We start from the raw sequence: 20,382 nt of genomic DNA, 5'->3' as shown, positions 1-20,382 counted from the left end.
CCATCCTGAGCAGACTACAAAAAAAAAAAATTAAAAATACAAGGGCAGGGGCAGGGTGCCACTTTGGTGACAGAGCTGGACGTGCAGCCTCCAACACACAAATAGCCTGAAGTGAGATCAGAAAAATTGCATTTTTTTTACATGCAGAGGCTCCAGCCCTTTCGGCACTGGGAGCTGTGGGATTTTATGCTTAGCAGGCGCAGATGCCGCTGCCGGCAGAGGTCAGCTCTGGCACGCCGCTGCGCACACGCAGAAACACCCACGGGCCTGGTCGAGCTCCATTGGCCCCGGGACCAAGGTCCCTGCAGTGGGGACACGGGGAGCGTGGCCCAGGCAGGTAGGCAGCAGCCAGACAGCTTCCTGAAGGACGCGTGGGACAAGGTACGTGGGGTTTTGCGTTTGCACATAGCAGACAGACACACAGATTTTTTTCTTACGCAGCCTTATGGAAGAGGGAGCTGGCGGCTGAGCCGTCCCGGTGCTCCCATGCCGAGTGCGGTGCTTCCTGCTCAAGGACAGGTCTGGGTTACTCCAATCTTGTGCACTTAGCATGCCGCTTTGAGGCTTTTCTCCCCTGCCGGACAATAAGACACATTGCATTAAAGGTCTAAATATCAGAAAAGCAGGAATTAAGAACATATTTGCAAGAGTTTCCAGCGTTTAAATTTCTTTTAGTATTAAAAATAGTTCAGGAAGGCAGGCAGCCTCTTCAAAGGAAAAATCTGCTTTATTTTCCACACACCACACTTTTTTTTATTAGTATCCTGTCACAAATCCTGCTAACATGGGAATTACAAGGTTAAGAGTTAATGTGAAGCTGAGCCCTGTGGGAAGCAGGACCGAGGCAGCATGGGCAGAGCTGCCAGCGCAGCTCCGGGAGCCTCTTAGCAGGCACCCGTGGGCTAGGCAGCAGCGGCAGCACCCAGCGTGGGGGGGGGAACGGGCCAGGGCCAGAAACTCCCTTAAACATTAACACATAGCTGTGGGATATTCCAGCAGTAACTTCTCATAAAATATTGGGGACAGGCTGGTGAGAGAAAAAGATTTTATGTTTAAAAAAAACCATCATAAAACCTGCAATTTGAGCTCTCAACAGTGCCCTAAATTTTAATTGCCCGTATCATTGCAATGAGGACAAGACAGCGCCTAAATATTCATGCAACCCATTTGTTTGGTTTTTTTTAAACTAACATGGAAATGTGCCTGTTTATGTACAAAGTACATTCCTACACCTATTTTGCTGAGCACAGTGCCCTGCGATAGCTGTGCCCGCAGCGCAGGGAGCCATGCCCCAGGTTGCCTGAGCAGGTACAGCATCCTGGCCAACCTACTGAAGTTGCTCCTCGCTGCGCCCAACACCTTCATCAGCCATGCACTGAAAGGGTGCCAGCACCTAATGAGCTACACCCCTTCCCAGAGCAGCTCAGCCTCCAGGATGGCTCTGCTAGAGACCAGCAAGTACTCGCAGGGCTCAGTCCTCGGCGGCATGAATCCCGACCTCGCCAGCGAGAGGCAGACGGCCTCCTTCAGCGTGGAAAAGCTCACGGCCCAGCTGGATGGTGGTGCGGAGCACACTCGGATACGGAGGGCAGTGGGTGAGTGAGCCTTACGAGGCCTCTGGCTGCGGGCTGGTACAGAACATGCCTACATCCCCGCTGTTTCTGCTTCTCCTTTGCATGATGGGTTTTGTGCTCCCAGGTATTTGCTTATCGCCCATCTCTTAAAAAAGTGGGAGCGTGGAGTTGGAGTCCCTGCTAGTGTAAATCAACACGACTCCTCCGCAGCCACTCCCGCTGTCTGAAGCTTTTCCCCTTGCCTGCTCCCATCCCCAGTATCTCTGGCAAGACTGGCTAAACTGGAATACAAGGACCGAGGGTCACACGGGCAGGCATCTTTGTGCAAGAGGGATGTGCGCAGGGACTAGCACTGCTGCGCAGCGATGCACGCCATGCGTGAACCACAGCCAACAACACTCTCGGCACATCAGGCTCATCCAGGTGGGAGTTCCTTGTGTGGGTTGGCTTGGCCAGGCTGAGCTGCTCTCACTCATGATGGGTGTGCTGAAAAATGACTGGGTGCTCAGAAGAAACAGAGGAAAAAAAAAAACAAAGCAAGCTCTTTTGTCTCTTTAACTACCCCCATATGATACCCTTATCAAATGAAAATGGCACAGGCCACTGGGATCTCACGCTTCACTGTGCAACTGGAGTTCAGTAAAACCTTAAATGTGAATGGACTCAAAGATTTCAAGGCAAAAAGGGAGCAGCCGGAGCATTCAGGCTGACACAGAAAGAGCAAACTCAAGAGTCGCTTTGCAGTGCTGTGAAGGGCTGGTAAAGTCCCGAGCTGAAGCGCTGGTGCTGAGTGGGACACCCAGCAGCTCCGGCCATTAGCTGCCCTCCGGGCAAAACCAGCTAACCGCAGCTCTTGCTCCTGTCACAGCATGGGAACAGCAATTAGACAGAGAGGTCCATGGCATTTTCTGTCTGAGGCACAAAGTCACCTCAGACGCCCTGACCAGGGACGGTGCCTTACCCTGCAGGGTCACTATTCCACTCAACAGACCCCCCTCTCAGGCCCACTCGCTTCCCCTCCCCCCCTCCTTCCCCAAACCCACCGCTTTTCAGCGTTAGGCATGAGAGCCATCAGAGCCAGCACTGGCAAAATAAAACCTGCCTGCAGTCACCCTAAAAAGTCACAGCATCAGTATCCATGACCCCCAGCCCTGCCCGCTCCTCCCGAACAGGGCTCGAGGCACTGCCTGCACCTCCCCAGCCCCAGGAGAACCAACTCTTCTGTGTTGCTTTGCAGTTGAAGCTATCGAATGTGACCCTGTATTTAGCAGAGAAAATCAGTATTTCCAGAGCCAGAATGAGAGGTATGAAGCAGCAGTCAGAAAGGCTGTCCATCTCCAGAAAAAGATGCACGAGATGGGATGGACTGAGGACGGACCGGAATTTAAGTACATTTACAGGTGATTATTTTTTTTTTTTAATGTACAACTAATTTTTTGTTAAAAGTTTTGTATGCCAACAAGAATCGGCTTTAGCAAAGGCTGGGAGAGGCCAAGAATTGACAGATAAGGTTTTGATACAAACGTGCTGCAGGTTTTTACTTTAGCAGCACGCTCAGGAAAAGGGAAAATGATGATACACGGCAGGGAACTTCTCAAAGAGCAGCACATGGGTACAGCGTGATAGATCACAGCAGTTCACATCCCCAGTGTGATATTTCCACTTCAGCAAGCTCCTTACTTATGCTGAAAACCCATATTGTATTAAAAAAAAAAGAAAAAAACCACTTAGTTTGTAGGCAAATGGAATAAAATATTTTTCACAATCCTTTCCTTAAAAAAATTGTCTTAACACTTTGCATGGAGTTGAGCCCCACATTTTAATTTTAATTGCTTGCCCCTCCTTCCCCCCTTTGCTAAATCAAAGTACCAGTTTGCCGTTGCCCGATGCACACTCTTAGTTTGGTGGGGTTACATACTCAGTAAGAAGGTGCAAGTTCAAAAGCGCCATTCAAAAGGGCAATGCCTGCACCTCACAAATCACCGCTGACACTCAAAGTCATTTCCCAATATTTCATCATATGAAAGATTATAATTTTTTTACACTAAGCTCTTTGCCACCTACAGCGAGTAGGACTGATAAAGGGGGAAATCTTCCATCAAGAGCTCTTGGACCCGATCATTATATTCCCAATAAAAAGCAGCTCTCTGCTCCTCCCTCAGAAGAAAAGAAAAATCCCAGCAGATTTTAAAAACCTGACAAAACTCAACCGCCTCTCCCACCTAGGTCTGCTGTTATCAGGCCCCTGACGCCAAGGGCTTCGGCAGGGCCAGCCCTCTGCTACCACGTTTTGCTGGATTAAGAGCACAGCCTGTCTCGCAGGACAGCTCTTTTCTGGTGAAACACCAGGTGAGCACCAAGCTCTTACTGACAAAGTCCTGGTGCCTGCTGGTGCCAGACACAGTGAATCACTTGCGCACATTTAAAAGCCAGCTTTTTTAAATCACAGTTAAAGTAACATTATTTCTGGATGGGCTGCCAAGGGTTCATTAAGTCTTTGTCTGCCAATCAAAGCAATTTCCCTTTAACTTCTTTGTTCATATTTTTCCCCCCGCTTTTCCAGCATGACCGATTCTCTCTCAGGGCCAGTATAAAAGAAAGGGTGCAGTCATTTGTTAACAATAAAAGGTATCTATTTAGAAGGAGATGCTCTCTAGAGCACTGCAGTAAAGCAACGTGCTAACAGCCATACAATGCTACCGAGAACAGCAGAGCCACTCATTTTTGGGTTTGAGAGGACACGTACTTATATCTGTGAGGTGATTCAACCATATTCTGAGGAACCCCAGGAAGAGGGACTATATTCCTCATATTTTCTTAGGATTTCTCGCACACAAAATAAAAAAACAAATGAGTTTCTGATTTGCACCATGGAAATTACTGTACCCAAGTTCCCATACACAGCTGCTGGAGTAGAGCTGCATACGTCCTAAAAAGCACTATCAGCTGGCAATGGCGAAGGACCTGACCAGACAATAAACCAGGTGTTACAAGGATGTATTTGAATTTTTCCACAAGAAAAAAAACATCTCAAGTCAGGCCAAATCTCCATGAACCCCAGTATTGTTCACTGACAGTGACTGACAGCAAACACCCAGGGAATAGCACAGCAACAAACCCAACATACCAGAGTATTTCCCCAGAATGGGAATGGGAAGGTTCAGGAAATCCAGGTTTCAGGTTCCTACATAAGTAATTCAGTCCAATGTGCCCCACAGTGAATTGCCAGGGTTTAGGGGTTTTACGGTAGGGTGGTGGGGTTTTTTTTAGCTCAGCCTTAAAATGTGACTTAAATAATGAGAAAAAAAATCCTATGAAGTAAAATCAAGATACGAAGGGCTCACAAGCTATCGGAGCCACAGGAGCTTTGGAGCTGCGCTGTGTTTTTAGGAGCTCAGCATCTGCTACTCAGAACAGATAATTCTTCCAAGAGCAAGTGAAATAATGAGCTAGCAACACTTAAGCAAACTATGTTACGAAAGAAGGAACAAAAGCAGCTTGGAAGAGCACTTTTCCTGCAATACTGTGTTGGTACTGGATGTTGGGTGAGGTATGACAATGCAGAAATCAAAAGGCAGCAGGTGGTACTGTCTGCTGACCGCCACAGTGTCACTGCCTCATTCATCACATCCCTGGAGCTGCATCTGTGTAAAAATACCCCTCGTGCCTTCTCTGCAGGGCACTGTCAGGAGACATCGCGTTTCTCCTTCACCGCATCTTCATGAGAAGTATTTCGGTGCTGGGCTCTGACAAACAGATTGCCAAATGGATTCCTCTCGCCACCCAGTATCAGCTCATTGGAAGCTACGCCCAGACCGAACTGGGGCACGGTAAGGCTGCAAAGAAAACACAGCGTTTCCGTAGGACAAGAGGCTCTGGCCCAGATTCTCGGGGGAATTTGAGTTCAAGCTGTCTGTGCTTCACTGAGGCAGGGGTGGCTGGGGGTGTGGGAAATGCCACCTGCGTGTTAGAGGTTGATGTCCTCAGCGTTCCTCTGCAAGCTGGAGATGCGCTGGCTTTGGTTTTGCCAATGTGGAAAAAATAACAAAAGCGAGGGTGAAAGCTCATGGTTAGATACCAGGCAGTCACCATCGGTGGAGGGGATCAGCCAGGCAGCTTGACCAAGTTGATGGTTGTCACCATGAAGCAGGCAGCTTGCCTGAGTATCATTGGCTCAAGAGATCTTTGCAGGAGACGGTGTGGGGTCGCTGGGAGCATCGTCCCACAGTTCTCATTAGGAGGGTAAACCACAAAACCCTGGTAATACCCACACTAGCCTCCAGGGATCCTCCACTCTCTCCATCCTTGTGATACACCAGGAGATATTTTGTTTGTTTGTTTGTTTTTAAAAAGGTACTTATCTTCAGGGTTTGGAAACAACAGCAGTCTTTGATATCACTACGCAGGAGTTTATACTGAACACACCAAAGATCTCTGCCATGAAGTGGTGGCCTGGAGACAGTAAGTACCAGACACAGTATTTTGGTTTTCCTCATTTGCCTCCTTCAGTTACTCGGTCTGCCCTGCTCAAGCTCCATGTTTGAGGACCCAGGTGCTAGCAGAGGACTTCAGTAAGAGATGCACACATCGAGAGGCAAGTAAGAGACCAAAGGGTTTTGTACAAGTTCAAAGGCCAGGAGGGAGCCACCATCATCTATCAAAAGCCCTTGGGTGGCAGGGCTGGAGAATTTCACTCAGGGAAACTCCTGCGTCTGCAGGAATCAATCTTATCTTCTTTGTAAATAATACTCAGATGACCAAAAACTGCAGGGAGGTCATCAGCATAAAGGATCAGCATAAAGGATTCAAGTCATCAGCCAGTCTCAGCATAAAGGATTCAAGTGTGAAATTCATGGCTCCCTTCAGGAAGGTATTTCACAGAAAATAGCTGGAGTTACTCTAACAGCCACAGCACTTCCCACTCTCTCAGCACTGCATGAACTTTAACTACTTATTTTTTCTCATCTGCTGATGCAAACTGTTCATCCAAGCCTCATGGGCCACGACAGAGGCAGAAGGGTGATGCAACTTCCAAGAGCAGGCTCAGAACGCAGATTTAGGCAACCTCCAGCTTCCAGCATCTGTGGATCACAGCTACCCTGACCCATATGTTAGCAAGACCTAACACATAATTAGCACTGACCGCTGTTAACTGTGGGAGTGTTTGTGCTGTACCTTGTCTTAAGGGAATGGGGCTGTTTTTCTTCTCGCAGTGGGAAGGTCAGCAACCCACACAGTGGTCTTTGCTCAGCTGTACATCCACGGGAAGTGCTACGGCGTGCATCCCTTCATCGTGCAGATACGCAGCCTTCAGGACCATTCACTCTGCCCAGGTAAATGACCCCAGACATCACAGCACTTGTGCAGGTGCTCTGCCTGTTTTGCCCTTAAATGTTTTCTAAAACATTGGGCCCGGGGAGAGAGAGTTATAAATTGCCAAAACCAAACCAACCAAGACAAATACCCAAGGCATAGTTATCATTAACCCCAACCTTTTTATCTAAAGGAAGATTTAATGTATCTTCAGGCATATCCAGAACAAGCCTCCTTCTTAACCAGAAGCCTGGGCTGCTCTGACCACCTCTGCATTAACACCTCAGTTCTGACCCCAGCCAACACGAGTAACAGATGGATCATGGAAACAAACTACCACATGGCATTTGAATGCCTGTTTCACCCCTCAGACAAGATCACCCATGCTGGGGAAGAAGCAGAGCTGAATGTGCCCTTCCTTTGAGATCCCCAGCCTGACACAAAATGGGGAGAAAAAAGTTCAAGTGGGAATAAGCAGGCTATGTTTCCTCCCGCTGCAGGCATAACTGCAGGAGACATTGGTCCCAAAATGAATTTTGAGCATGTTGACAACGGCTACCTCATGCTGCAGAACGTGCGCGTCCCCAGGGAGAACATGCTGAACAAGTTTTGCGAGGTATGCACGGACTCACATCACAGACTCGCCTGTCAGACTCTCATCGCACGGCGAGAGAGACGACAGGGACCTGCCTAAATTTAGGACAAAAATCTTCCTTTGAGGTGTCTGCAAGTCTCTGCAGTTTTATCAAGGGCAGAAGTTACCTGAATCCTAAATGAAACTCGGTGTCAGGAATTCCACGTTCAGAGGTTGGGAATCACAGGGCAGGCAGAACCTATCTATCTGAGCCAGAAGCAGTAAGAGTTTGTCTCTTCAAAAGGATATCTTTCATCCGTCATACACAAAAATATTTAGTTTTGCGTTCAGTGAAGGATTTCGATGTCCATTTTATTCTACGCATAGACATTACACAACCATCCAAGTATTGAAGAAGGTGGCATCTAACATCTTCTCTCTACTCTAGGTTCAACCAGATGGCACCTATGCAAGATGGGGGTCACAGAAGATTAATTATTTCACAATGACGACAGTGCGCATTTCCCTCATTTCAGACGAAGTTATAATACCTCTAATGAAAGCTTGCACCATTGCCATCCGATACTCTGTGGTTCGCCGGCAGTCCAAGTTAAAGCCTGGGTAATGCCACGCAAGTCCGCAGCGGTGGGAAGGGGACCATACACCATGTTCCCCCGCACCAGTCTGTATTTCTACTTTTCATCTTATCTTTCAGCACATCACTGGCTTATTTCCTGGCCCAGATAGGGTATTACAAACATGCTTCCCCATTATTTACATTAACGAGCTTCAGTCAAAGTACAAGAGAATGTTTACAGTTCTTTCTAAGATAAGTTTCATAGTTTGAATAGCTCAGCGGTTCACACAGGCAACTTATTTTTCTTATAACTGGCCTTCCCATGTAATCCCATAACTCAGCATCATCCAGACAAAGCGGACAAGTTGCTGAATTCTTATTCCATAGCATCCTACTAGTAGGCGCGACATTAAAATACCTTCCAACATCCACAGTTCCAATATCCACACTTTACAACACTGAAATTTATTAGTCTGGTAAGAATCCCTGTAATTTTTAAATAGATATTTTCATTTGAATGGATTCCCAAAATTTCCACTTAAATCTCCTTTCAAAAGCAAGAAGATCCTAATAAGAACATGGTTTGGTTCAAACACAAACCAAACACAAGAGTACAGCATGCTGAACTATTGTAATAATCAATTCCATCATTTGAAGCCCTAAGTGTACTAACTACAGCAAAAGTGGTAAAGAACATCCAAAAAAAGCCCAGAAAGCTTAAAATCATTTAGACTCAAATATTTTCAGAGAAACCTATCTACACCCAGGGCCACAAGATCCAGTTTGAAAAGCAAAAGTTTTTCAGGGTGCAGTGCCACCGCCTCCCCTATGACACCTAACAACTTGCTGTCCTTGAAGGCTTCATCCTCATCCTCTCCCGCAGTCCCTGTTCCCCCTCCGTACCGACCGATCACACGTTGCAGCCTTTTCTATTCTGTTAGGCTGGTTCACCAACACAGCAGAAAAATCACTTTTTTTCCTGGTCAGGCTTGTTTCTCTAACAGCTTAGCAAGCTGGGCAGATTTGCTGCCATGAGATCGGCTCAGTCCTGTTCACATACTGCTTCTTGGTAATGCAAAATGCCGTTTTTCATTATGCAATAGGTAAACTAACAGTAGCTACGCCCATGTCCATGCTTTCCCTACTTCATCAGCTGTCTTCCAACAGGGAACAAGAAGCAAAAATCCTTGACTACCAGACTCAGCAAGAGAAATTGCTGCCACAGTTGGCAGCAGCCTATGCCTTTCATTTCATCAACAACTACCTGCAGGAGCTATTTGACAAGGTGTACAGAGAGATCCAGGGGAAGAAGTTCGACACGCTGCCGGAGGTGAGCTGCAGCAGGATTCACTCGTACAGCTGGTTTGCACTTAGGCTGCACTTCTCATCTCTGAGTATCAAAGTATTTTAGCAAACCGGACAAACATTCCTCTCACCACTAGATAACTACAGAGAGAGAAAGCACTAAGAGATCAAATGGCTTGTCCTAGGTCCACAACCAGTCAGCAACAACATTCGCTTCACCACCCCAAATTTTTGGCTTTGGGAACTATTGCAGAGTGAAAAGTCCTTGAAAAGCACACCCGTTCGATAAATACCTTGTTCCAAGTAGCTGGTGGTGCAAAGCTTTATTTCACAACTCCATCTACAAATGCACATGCAAATACTCACTTCTGAGCCAAAACCAAAAATGTTACTTTTTAGATAGAATGTAAGATTTCGCAACTGGAAGCCTGAAATGAAACCACACTCTGAACAAGGGCTGCCAAAGCCACTGCTGGTTGAGAGAAACCCAAAAATGCATAAACTGACCACAGCATGCCCAGCACGAGGGTGTGCAGCATCCCAGGCAGAAACCAAAGGCCAGGTTCAGGAAGCTGGGTGCTACACCACATTGCAAAGGAGGATCTGACAGGGATTTCATGCCCAGAAATTGCACAAAATTAAAAAAGGAAACTTATCCTGAGCATTGCTTTAGAACACTTTCACCATTAACACTCTGCCTTTTTTTTTTTTTTTTTTTTTTTTAACAGCTCCATGCATTTTCATCGGGCTTTAAAGCCATGGTTACTCAGTACTGCACTTCAGCAGTGGCGATCTGCCTCCAGGCATGCGGGGGACATGGTTACTCCTTGCTGAGTGGACTCCCTTCCTTGTATACTAAAATAGTTGCCTCTTGTATTTATGAAGGGGAAAACACCATTTTGCTCCTGCAAACTGCCAGGTAACAATTCAAACTGGTTCATCTAAAAGCCTGCCCCCTCATTCATTCAACCTCTACCACTTCTTCTCCAAAACCAGTAAAACCAGCTACTCCTTTCTCACAGCACCTTCTAAAAATACAACTCAGGACATAAACTATTCATGTCTTCTGTCTAACAGGCATGGAGGTGTGTGGGAATCAGATTATATCTTCTATTTTTGGTTTGGGGATGTATGCAGGTGCTGTTCTGCATAACCTCATTTTCCATCTTTGTCTAGCAGCACAGCAAAAGCATTGCTATACAAGTTTGCGTTTTATTTTTTTAAGCAACTGATGTAACACGATATTGGTAAAGTGAGGTTGAGCCAGAAAAGGTGAAGTTGTTGAATACTGAAAGCGGATGAGTCATGCTCCAAGAACACCGCTTTCCTCCGAACACGCAGACTGATGATTATCCAGAGTAGATGAAATACAGGAGAAAGAAACCACAGCTGCTTGAACTTTTAATAACGTGTGTTTTTACTAGAAGGAGAAAATCAGTACACTTCCCGGGGACAGAAGTGCTACCACGTAGCTCTGTGCTTGCATGCAGACACCTCTGTACTCATTACTGCCTCTTCTTGCAAGATCAATAGCAAGGTCAATAGAAATGCTGTAACCTTTTACTTCCAGACCTGGTCAGTCTAGGTCATAGCAGAGGTGCCAAAAAAATAAGGGGGCGGGGAATGCTCCTTGGACACATGTTTAGCTCCAAGAAAGGGTCTCATGTTTGTTAACATAATGTGACTGTGTGTTGGGGATCACAGAGGGTAAGACCAAACCACCATTAAGGCTCCCAGAGCATTAAGACTCAGGCTGCAAAGTTGATAATGTATCTAATCACCATGCTCCTGAGACTGCTAATAGCCACAGCAAGTTTCTTCCTAAAAATTCATCACTACAGATTGCTGTAGCATTAAATACGGTAGACAGGCTACCCCTGAGACCCATCACAGATCAGGTTACTGCAAATAACGTGCAAAACAAAAGGTCATTACTTGTTCAAGCCCGTTCTGGACCACTGATGGGATGCGTCACACCTTGCTGCTCCTCACTTGAGCCCACTTTACTTTTTGCGTGACCATTTGCTGCACGGGGATCACAACCATACCCTGCTCTGACTGTTACCCTCTTCCCAGGTTCCTGATTAAGTGCTTCATGGCAGCCGGCGCTGGCCAGCCTGTTCCGCCATCTGTCACTTATCTGGCTGCAGTGAAACCCGGGAAGTGTCCAGCCAAGAACAAGTTGGATTTTCTCAGTCCAGATGTTTACGCTGAAGCCTATCAACACATGGCAGCCAGGTCAGTACGGAGGACAGGAGACAGGGTTTCTCTCTTTGACATCAGAAATGTGTTAAGAGCTCAGCTTCTTCCTTGCTTTAAAGGGAGGTAAAATAACATAAGTTACACAAGAATTGACACCATCTGCTCCTGAAAGAGAAAAGGGAGACTCACACAGGATGAACAGCCATGTCAAATGTTCAGTATGAAGCTTTCACATTCAGAACATCAGAAGTTTTTAAGCCACGTGCTACCTAACGACTGTATTCCAGAGGTGATTCTATACCGAGCTGATGGCACTATTTAAGTAAATCCCAGACCACATCACTGAGTTGCCATCCAGTAAAACCTTTAGGCAACTGGACGCTGTGCAATTCTACACAGACAGTTAAAATTTCACATACCTGTGAAACTGATGTTTGTTTTCAATGAACACCACAGCAAACACAGAGCCTCTCGTTCTGTCTGTAGGCTTTCAACTACACATTCAGCTACTCGACACAAATAAAAATGGTATCATGAGTTGTCTCATTAGTATTATGTGCACAGTTATGGGCCACATATGCATCGTCTCTGAAAACCAGGTAAACAGATAGACAACCCTGCTGTCATTCAAATCAGTGTAAAAACAGAGCCATTCTTCCGAAAGCTTCAGTGTCAATGGGAGCGGGATTTGGATCCCTGTGTAGAAAAGTAGAAACATAATGTAACATCAGTCCAGTATTACCACCACTTTATTTTGTTTTGCAAACTCACCTTACAACACACACAACCCAAGAAAAACCCAGCAGACCCCCCGGTAAACTACCCGGGAAGCCGAGAAGGCAGAAATCCTTCAGTACCGGGGTGGTCCGGCTGCTTCTCGCAATTTGTACTTAGATCTTGCATAATCTAAGTTCGCTCATACTGAGTGTAGATAACTTCAAATGTCAGAAATGCCATTTTGCCAAACGATCACACACAAGTCTGAGTATGAAGTGAGTGCATGTGGGCTGCTATATTCATATACAATATGCTTTTTCAATTTTCCAGACTCATAAGCAGCACAGCAGCTAAACTACAGGACTTGATTCAGTCTGGAGTCAAAAAGACCGACGCGTGGAACCAGTGCACAGTGCAGCTGGTGCAGGCTGCGAAGGTTAGCAAAATTTATCTGCTTATTTGACATTTGTCTTTAGGATACAATATGCAACAGAAACAGCACGATTAGCTTGAAGTCTCAGCGCTGTTTATTGTTTTCTGTTAGGATCTAAGGGACACCATAAAGACCAGGGCACCACTGTGGTCTGCATGGTGGAAAAATCATAGTAAGAAGCAATTCCTGATCTGAAGAATTTGCCATCTGAATAGGCCAGGTAGAAAAAGACTAGAGGGAGTAGAAATGAAAGGGAGGGAGGGGGGGGAAAAAAAAAAAAAAACAAAAAAACAAAAACCATTCACGGTTATGCTGCCACTACTAGCAGAATCAGACCTCCCATATCCTGCAACAAGAACCCACCAACTCCAGCTAACGCTCACCTTTTTATAAGAATCCAGCGATTCTGGCTCCCAGAGGAAAGCCTCCCCAAAGCCACCCCACTGAAAACTGGTGGAATCACAGCAAGGGTGAAACATGCCTGGTATTTCTTACATCTACCACTCTCACAAGGAAAGATAACTGCAGGGAAAACAACGAAAAGCAGCGATAACTCCAATGTTAATTACTACTGAAAGAAAAATAAAATCAAAGTCAAATTAATGAGAGATTCAAAACCAACTCCCAGTTCACATGGATTAGACAGGCAACCAGCATGCCTTCAGCTGAAGTAGGGTCAGGACAGCAACATTTGTTCCCCGAAACAGGGGTTAGTTAGTACAGAACTAAGCAGAAAAGAAAGCAAGAGAGGAGAAAAGCCCTAAATTTAAATGAAAACCAAAACCACCGATACTTCAGTATCTCCAAAAAAGAAAATTCTTTTTTTAATATGCCATTAAGTGCAATTCCTCTACGATTATGGTGAAGGCCGGCCTTCCTTCCTTCCTTCCTTCCTTCGCTGAGGAAAGGAAGATTTTGAAACAGATCCACAGCTTATTTTAACTTCATTCAATTTTTAATGAAAAACATCTTGCTGTAATCTGCCGTTCAGCCAGAGCCAACCCAAACTGAAATGGACTTAGCAAGAAGCCCCTGACAGGGGAAAAAGGAACCCCACACATACCTAACTGTGGTGATACCGTCTTGGTGATTTCATAGTAGGGAACAGCCCCCTTGTAGTCAGTCAATGAGATTAAGTCCTTGATGAGTCAAACGCTTTCTCAGCAGCAGATGAGATCCTTTCAAAACCATTGGCAGCATTGATCCGTTCATACCAGTAAGCATGGTTATAATCCTTCAAAACAGAAACTCACTGAGTAAGGGAGCAAAGACTTGATCTCAGCAGCAGCATTTTTTGTGGTCACCTATCTGCCATGCGTCACCCCCCATTTTCAACTACACAGACTCAGTGGAAGCAAGTATTCAATGCTGTAAGCTTGCAAAAGAGCAGAAAAAAATGTGTAATTGCCTCAAAAATAAAGGAGACCTCCTATAACCAAAGTGACTTTTTAAAATTACTTTCCCAATAATTGTTTAAATGTAAATATATTTTTAGTGGAATGAAACTGAAGCAAAATGTTCCTATTTGAGATTACCTCTAGAAAAGGCTCTGACCAGCACTCCCCGCACGCAAACCTGAACAAGCCGTTCCCTCCTGCACCCACTCAAATGGGTGGCCAAGGTCTCTGGACTGAAGAGCAGGGAGACCACGTGTCAGAGGAGGAGCTGGAATTCAGCTCCCTCTGAGAAGTGAGGAGGAGAACCTAGACACGGGACTAATCAGAAATAAACTATTTCTGAAGAGCCCTGCAGAGGGCTGGCTGTGGTATTGTCTGTGGCGATTGTGCTGGTAGACTCTTCAGAAAATGGGATCTGGGCCCCCAAAGTTTCTTAGATACTTCAGGGAGAGGAAGAGTCACCCAAAACCCTTGAGTTTCCCCCGTAACTTTAAAACCTTGATAGCCTGCTGCCTTCCTGGGGCACTTCTGTATTTACTTCTTATTCCACACCTTCCCTGGAGACTCACCCACACGACTGGCACGGCAGCTATATGAACTGATGCCTGCCAGCTCTCAGCTGAGTGGCTCAGACACTGGGTACGGCTTTGTTGCAGACTCCGCGCGGGTTAATTGCTTGAGTAGACACTCAGCTTCTCAGGCAGGTTCTGCAGTCCACGCTGGCCTCCACGCTGCTTGACCATGCAGGCAGGAAGAGCTGCAGTGCAGATGTGCCGTGCTTACACCCACAGCTGGGAGGAGAACTGTGCAGTGGGGGAGTGAACCCACGCAGATACCAACACCACCAACCGCCCGCAGTAATGTCAGCGTAACAAGAGTCACCCCCACAAACAGGTGGAGTCAGCCTGCTCCATTTGCTCTGGACCTCAGCTAGTATTTCTGTAACTTGGCAGTTAGACACTCTACTGATGTCTGACCCAGAAATTATCGGTTTACTTAAGACCACAAAAGCGAGAGGTAAGTTTGGTGGTTGTTTTCTGACAACAGATGTTTTCAGAGCTGAAGCCCTATAGACACTGAGCCCAGTGTACCATGAGCCCAAGGCCTTCAACAAAAGAGTTTTCTCCTGTTGATGTATAACCAAAATTCACTTGCTAGGGGTCAACACAAGCACATTCCAATGTGTTTCGATCACACAAACTCTTTGGGGTATTCGTCAGAAATATTTAGAATAAGTACTACCATGATTTCTGAAACGGTTTTCTGGAGTTTACAAATACCACAGCGTTGACTGTTTGCACCCCCAATTCTCTCCTCTACTGTCGCTGTAAGACATGAATGCAAAAGGCCTGGTCAACCAGCAAACAAAGAATACAGACTGGAAAAGTGCCAGGGAAATGAAAAGGTTTTATATTCTTTGCGAGAACATTTGAGTCACTTGGCCTACTAAAAGTGTTTTGAGGTGCATTCACTGTTGATTGTATTTGTTTTCCAGGCTCACTGCCACTACATCACAGTGAAAAACTTTGCAGAAACTGTGGAGAAACTCGAGACCAAGGCTGGCATCCAGAAGATTATGAAACATCTTTGTGACCTCTTTGCATTACACGGGATCTTCTCGAATGGAGGAGTCTTCCTGCATGACGGATATGTATCTGGAGCTCAAATGGACATGGTCACAGCATCATACCTGGACCTCCTGGCTGTCATTCGGTGAGCTGCTCTAGCATGAGAGGAGATACACAGCTATTCAGTTTGTCCCTGTGATAGATATAAAATGGTGCTGCTGTACCTATGGCAACATCTCCAAAGTCAATTCACCTCATTTGGTTTTTATTTTCATTGCCTGGCAGCACTAGAAATTGATTGAAACATCTACACAGAGCTCGTTTTCACAGCAAAACAGACCTAAGTATCCAGCTCCTCTGCAATCTCTAAATTAAAGTTCTGTAACATGAAATCTTAAATTATGTCAAGAAATCCTGAACACTTTCTACCATTTGCAGTAGAGCGAAAGCAGGAAAATATGTAGTCAGAGCAGCACTGGCAGGAGGCAGCCGCAGCAACTGATCATACACTGCAAAATCTGCTTAAGCCGCAGCTAATACAGCCTACTCTGTTGCCATGGCTGAGTTGCAACTGGTACCCAAACAATCCTGCCTACAGCTAGTTCAGATGCATCTGCTCAACACCATTTATTACTAACTATGTGAATTCTGAGATATGCTAAGGCTTTAACTTACCACAACACTCGCAAAGGCTTTTTGACAAAGGATTCATCTTTCACTACTCAGTGCTGTTTGTTAAGAACAGATTAACTTACAGTGCAGAGAAGTGAGTTGCTACTGTATGTAAAATTCTACTTAAGCCACCTGGAGAGCAACAAGAATACACCATAACCAAGAGCTGAACAGGACAGAGCCAAACAGCAAGCATTTTCAGAACAGATCACAGAATTCAAGTTAAGCGATAAGCTTAACATAACGTTTTCGAAAGCCTAACACATTGTCGTCTCTGGAATTCATTGCAAGTTCTCTGTGTTAGCCCATGCCTTGTTAACAGGATTCAAGAATGGAGCGGGTATTTACCCGGGTAATTAGAGTCAGTTATTTACAATTAGTAGAAAGGATACACACACTTCCCAGTCTGTAGCAAAAACCCAGCCTTTCCCAAACCCCCAAACAGCCCTTCCCCAAAAGGGACTGGTAGATGCAAATGCCAACATTTGAGCAAACCGCTTTGCATCCCTGTACCTCAGGTGTGGGTACAGCCAGCACGACTTCCTACACCCAGGACGACAGGAAGACGAGGAAAAAGAAACCATCTCCTGCTTAGGAGAAGATGCTGTCATTACACACTTGTCCTTATGCTCTAGCTATCTGTTGCTGACTGCTGTCAGATTGGCCCCTGGGCTAGATGGGCCCTTGCTGCGGTTGAGGGTTGCTTTGTTCTTACACACACAAAGAGAGTAGAAGACCTTGACACCCCGTGATGAGGTAATAGAAATACTTAAGAGTAGATGAAGGTTGGAGATCAGCAAAGCACTTCACATAATCTAGTAGCAACCTTATTCCATTTTGTAAGACAAACACAGGCAGCATAAGAAAAACAAAACAAACCCAACAAAAACCAAAACCAAGAACTGGCGGAGTCCACTGAGAAAACATCTTGACATGCGATTGAGTCCTAAATTAGGGACAGACCCCAGGTGATTACAAGACCCTGCAAATACCCATTCAACAGTACAGACAACTCAGGGCGTTAGTAGAACACGCCTCTGAGGGATCGAAAGCAGCAGGATTTTCCCCACAGTGTAGGCAAGGGGGAAAACTGGCACGAGCTTTTTAGGCTGAGGAACCCGGACAACTGACTTTCAAGTTTACCTTTGACTTATTTTCCTCCCTTACAAAGTAATACCCGCTTCAGTAATTTGAATCTCATTCACCTACTCCTTAGGAAGGATGCTGTGCCACTAGTGGACGCTTTTGACTTCACAGATAAGAGCTTGAATTCTGCGCTTGGCAGTTACGACGGACAGGTTTACCAACGGCTTTACGAGTGGGCTCAGAAGTCACCGACCAACAAGCAGGTATGGATGCTGGACTACAGCCAGGCAACTTCTGCATTAGCCAGAGCAGAAATTGTTTGCTTTTCTTTTAATAAAAGCAATACAGATAAAAGTAAGTCGAATAAGAGCCTTTAATTCTTAGTATTTTACTCTGAACAATGACCTGTGATACTCCAGTTATGCCACCGACAGTCTTAGCTCAGACATTTAACCTAACGATGAATTACAGCCCCAGAGTACTAGAGCTTGTACCCCGGAGCAGAACTGTTGTGTGCCACCAATGTGGTTTTGGTTTTTAAACTTCTATCACTGAGGTAACATTGTAGAGAATAAGCTAAAACAAAAGTCTGTTTACATAGTTTACATATTATGGAACAACACTGGATGGCTGCAAGAGCCACTAATTGCAGGGTATTTTCCATTCACTGGTACTTTTACTAGTGCAATACTTAATTTTTTTTTAATAATATGTTTAATATGTTTAACCAGAACGAGTATAAATGTTAAACAAGGCAATTTCATCCTTCAGGGTCTTTAGTACTTTACTTTTACTTCTTAATTCATCCATATTGTGGAGTAATGTAAAATTCTGCACAATGCAAATAGCTATTGCTCTGTTTGAAAACTCATTTGCCTTAAGTGAGATTTTTACTGTGGTAATCAGCAACCCTTTGAAATTCTACAGCTGAACACAAAATTTGCCTTCAGCAAACATTCAAGTTCAAGCACATTTTGTGACATTAAATAGTATGCTGTATGGTTATGAAGTACATGCTGCTGAAGACAGCACATACTACAGGGAAAGAGATCTTGCATAGCTGAAGTAGCTGGCTGTTTGGGGTTTTTTAAATAGTCTAGCTTTCTATATTTCAGAGGTCATTCTTAAGAAAAAAATTATAGCCTTTTCCTTCTTCTTAATTACCATTAATCCCCTTCCACATTCTCTTTCTGAACAGATGAGCCCAGCCTATGAGAGGTATTTGAAGCCACTTCTTCACAACACGCTATCGAAATTATGAAGACCATGATCTGAGTGAAGGCCACACATCCCCTCCTGTTCTTGGCGCAGCAGTACATTTATGAAGCATCAGTAATGACTAATCAGAATTAATAATCAGTTGCTTACTTGCATTTGCAACAAGTATGAAACAAGATTCTTAGCCAGCCATTTGCATTTAATCAGACAGAAGCCAAACAATGCTGAGTGGTACCCACTGCTATGAGGCAATCTAGTCAGAAATAACCTAGGATTTGCTGTTTTCTAACCTGAAGTGTCCTGATAGCATTAAAACTATGCCATTTGGCTTTCTTATTCTTTTTCTAAATCCACTACCTGACGATTAAGGAAAAAAACCCACATTATGAGCTCCCCCTCAGTGTGTTATAACTGTACAGTGCCTTCAGGGAAAAAAAACAAAACAAAACAAAACACTTTACTGAAAAGCCCAAGGAAGGTAAAATTATGGTCCTTGGTTTCTAGGAACAACTTGCTCTATTAGGTCAAGAAGTATATTAGAAAGTACATGTTTGGACAATTAAAATAGCTCTTAACTTGCTCAGCAGTGGAGTATTCCTGGCTGATGAAGATTCAGACAAAGCTGATGCCAACTCCAGTCTGCAGCATTTACTTTCCCATTAGTAGAGCCGCTCATACTGTCTTTCTATAAATCTTGGGCTCCAATAAAGTGTGTTATTTGGAATACTGCTTCTCTAATTATTATACTTCATAATTACGGAAAGGACAGGCTGATCCAGGCCAGTCATTAATTTGCTAGTAAATTAAGCGTTGCAAAGAACATCTTGTGATTGTAATTCAATGCCAGTTAACACAGATATTTCTTACACGTGTTGCAGGAAGGAAACAACCACTTTTCCTGAGCTTCATCAGTTCAGCTTTTCTTTCCCCCCTTATAGGAACAATAAAGCTCTTACTGCCTCTTAATACAAAAGTCAAAACCCCTACAATGTATGAAGAGGGGGCGATGACATATGACAAATACACCCCTGAGACAGGCCTTCTGCGTGAGAGATGGGATGGAAAGCTTCTGCCTTCAAGAACCAGCAGCTACCACAGAATCCAGACCCCCTCTTGCATCCCCAAAGAGCTGTGGTCCGCACAGCCCAGAAAGCAAAGCAGTTGTGGTAAGGAACACTTGTGACAAGAACTTCACGGGAGAACGTGATCCATCCATCAAAACGGATATCAACTCTCTTACTCCATTCAAGTTAGAGCATAACCAGAAATTCTATTAGTAACTATGACAAAGTGCCCAAGATAAGCAGAAATGGCTAATCAAAATTGAGTGAAATCACAGAACTTGAGTGCCTCGACTTGAACATCATCAGAAACAGCACTCTACAGTTAAAATTATATAAAGTCACTAGCTAAACTGCTGACAAACCAGACAATGCTACTTACCAGCTACAAGTATTTAGGCTCTGTGTTCCCTCCATCCCTATCCCTTTAGCCGATACAAATACTTGCCATCCTTTTGTTAGTCATAATGCAGTTTTCAAAACACAAGCTTTTTCTATAATGAGGACAGTTGAATCAACTGATTGAGACAAAAAGGAACAAAATACATCAGTAATGGAGGAGAATGGAGCCCTACCAGAGCATCTGAACTACTCTGCAGAACGGAAGAACAGGTTTGGGGTGGGGTTTTTTTGTTTGGGTTGTTTTTTTTTAAGTATTAGAGTTCTAGAAGACAAAAAAAATACA

General features: G+C 44.8%; 1 protein-coding gene across 3 annotated transcripts; it reads left to right on the top strand.

Moving 5' to 3' along the window:
• Positions 1-255: 255 nt before the first annotated feature.
• ACOX2 (acyl-CoA oxidase 2) lies at positions 256-19,360 on the top strand. Of its 3 annotated transcripts, XM_076346520.1 has the most exons (16): positions 321-337; positions 442-519; positions 1,423-1,595; positions 2,812-2,974; positions 5,253-5,404; positions 5,928-6,035; positions 6,788-6,907; positions 7,388-7,503; positions 7,910-8,082; positions 9,206-9,368; positions 10,072-10,262; positions 11,420-11,581; positions 12,593-12,698; positions 15,588-15,805; positions 17,549-17,681; positions 18,617-19,360. In XM_076346520.1, the coding sequence occupies exons 3-16, from the start codon at positions 1,436-1,438 to the stop codon at positions 18,677-18,679; spliced, it is 2,028 nt and encodes a 675-aa protein (XP_076202635.1). In that variant the 5' UTR covers positions 321-337; positions 442-519; positions 1,423-1,435; the 3' UTR covers positions 18,680-19,360. The 3 variants fall into 3 exon arrangements, with proteins under 3 accessions (XP_076202636.1, XP_076202634.1, XP_076202635.1); XM_076346521.1 differs by lacking the exon at positions 442-519 and having other exon boundaries at positions 256-381; positions 1,418-1,595; XM_076346519.1 differs by lacking the exon at positions 442-519 and having other exon boundaries at positions 314-381.
• The last annotated feature ends 1,022 nt before the right edge of the window (positions 19,361-20,382 follow it).

Source organism: Aptenodytes patagonicus, chromosome 8 (assembly GCF_965638725.1).
Source record: "Aptenodytes patagonicus chromosome 8, bAptPat1.pri.cur, whole genome shotgun sequence".
Taxonomy (NCBI): Eukaryota; Metazoa; Chordata; class Aves; order Sphenisciformes; family Spheniscidae; genus Aptenodytes; species Aptenodytes patagonicus.
This window is presented reverse-complemented; position numbering and strand designations above follow the sequence as displayed.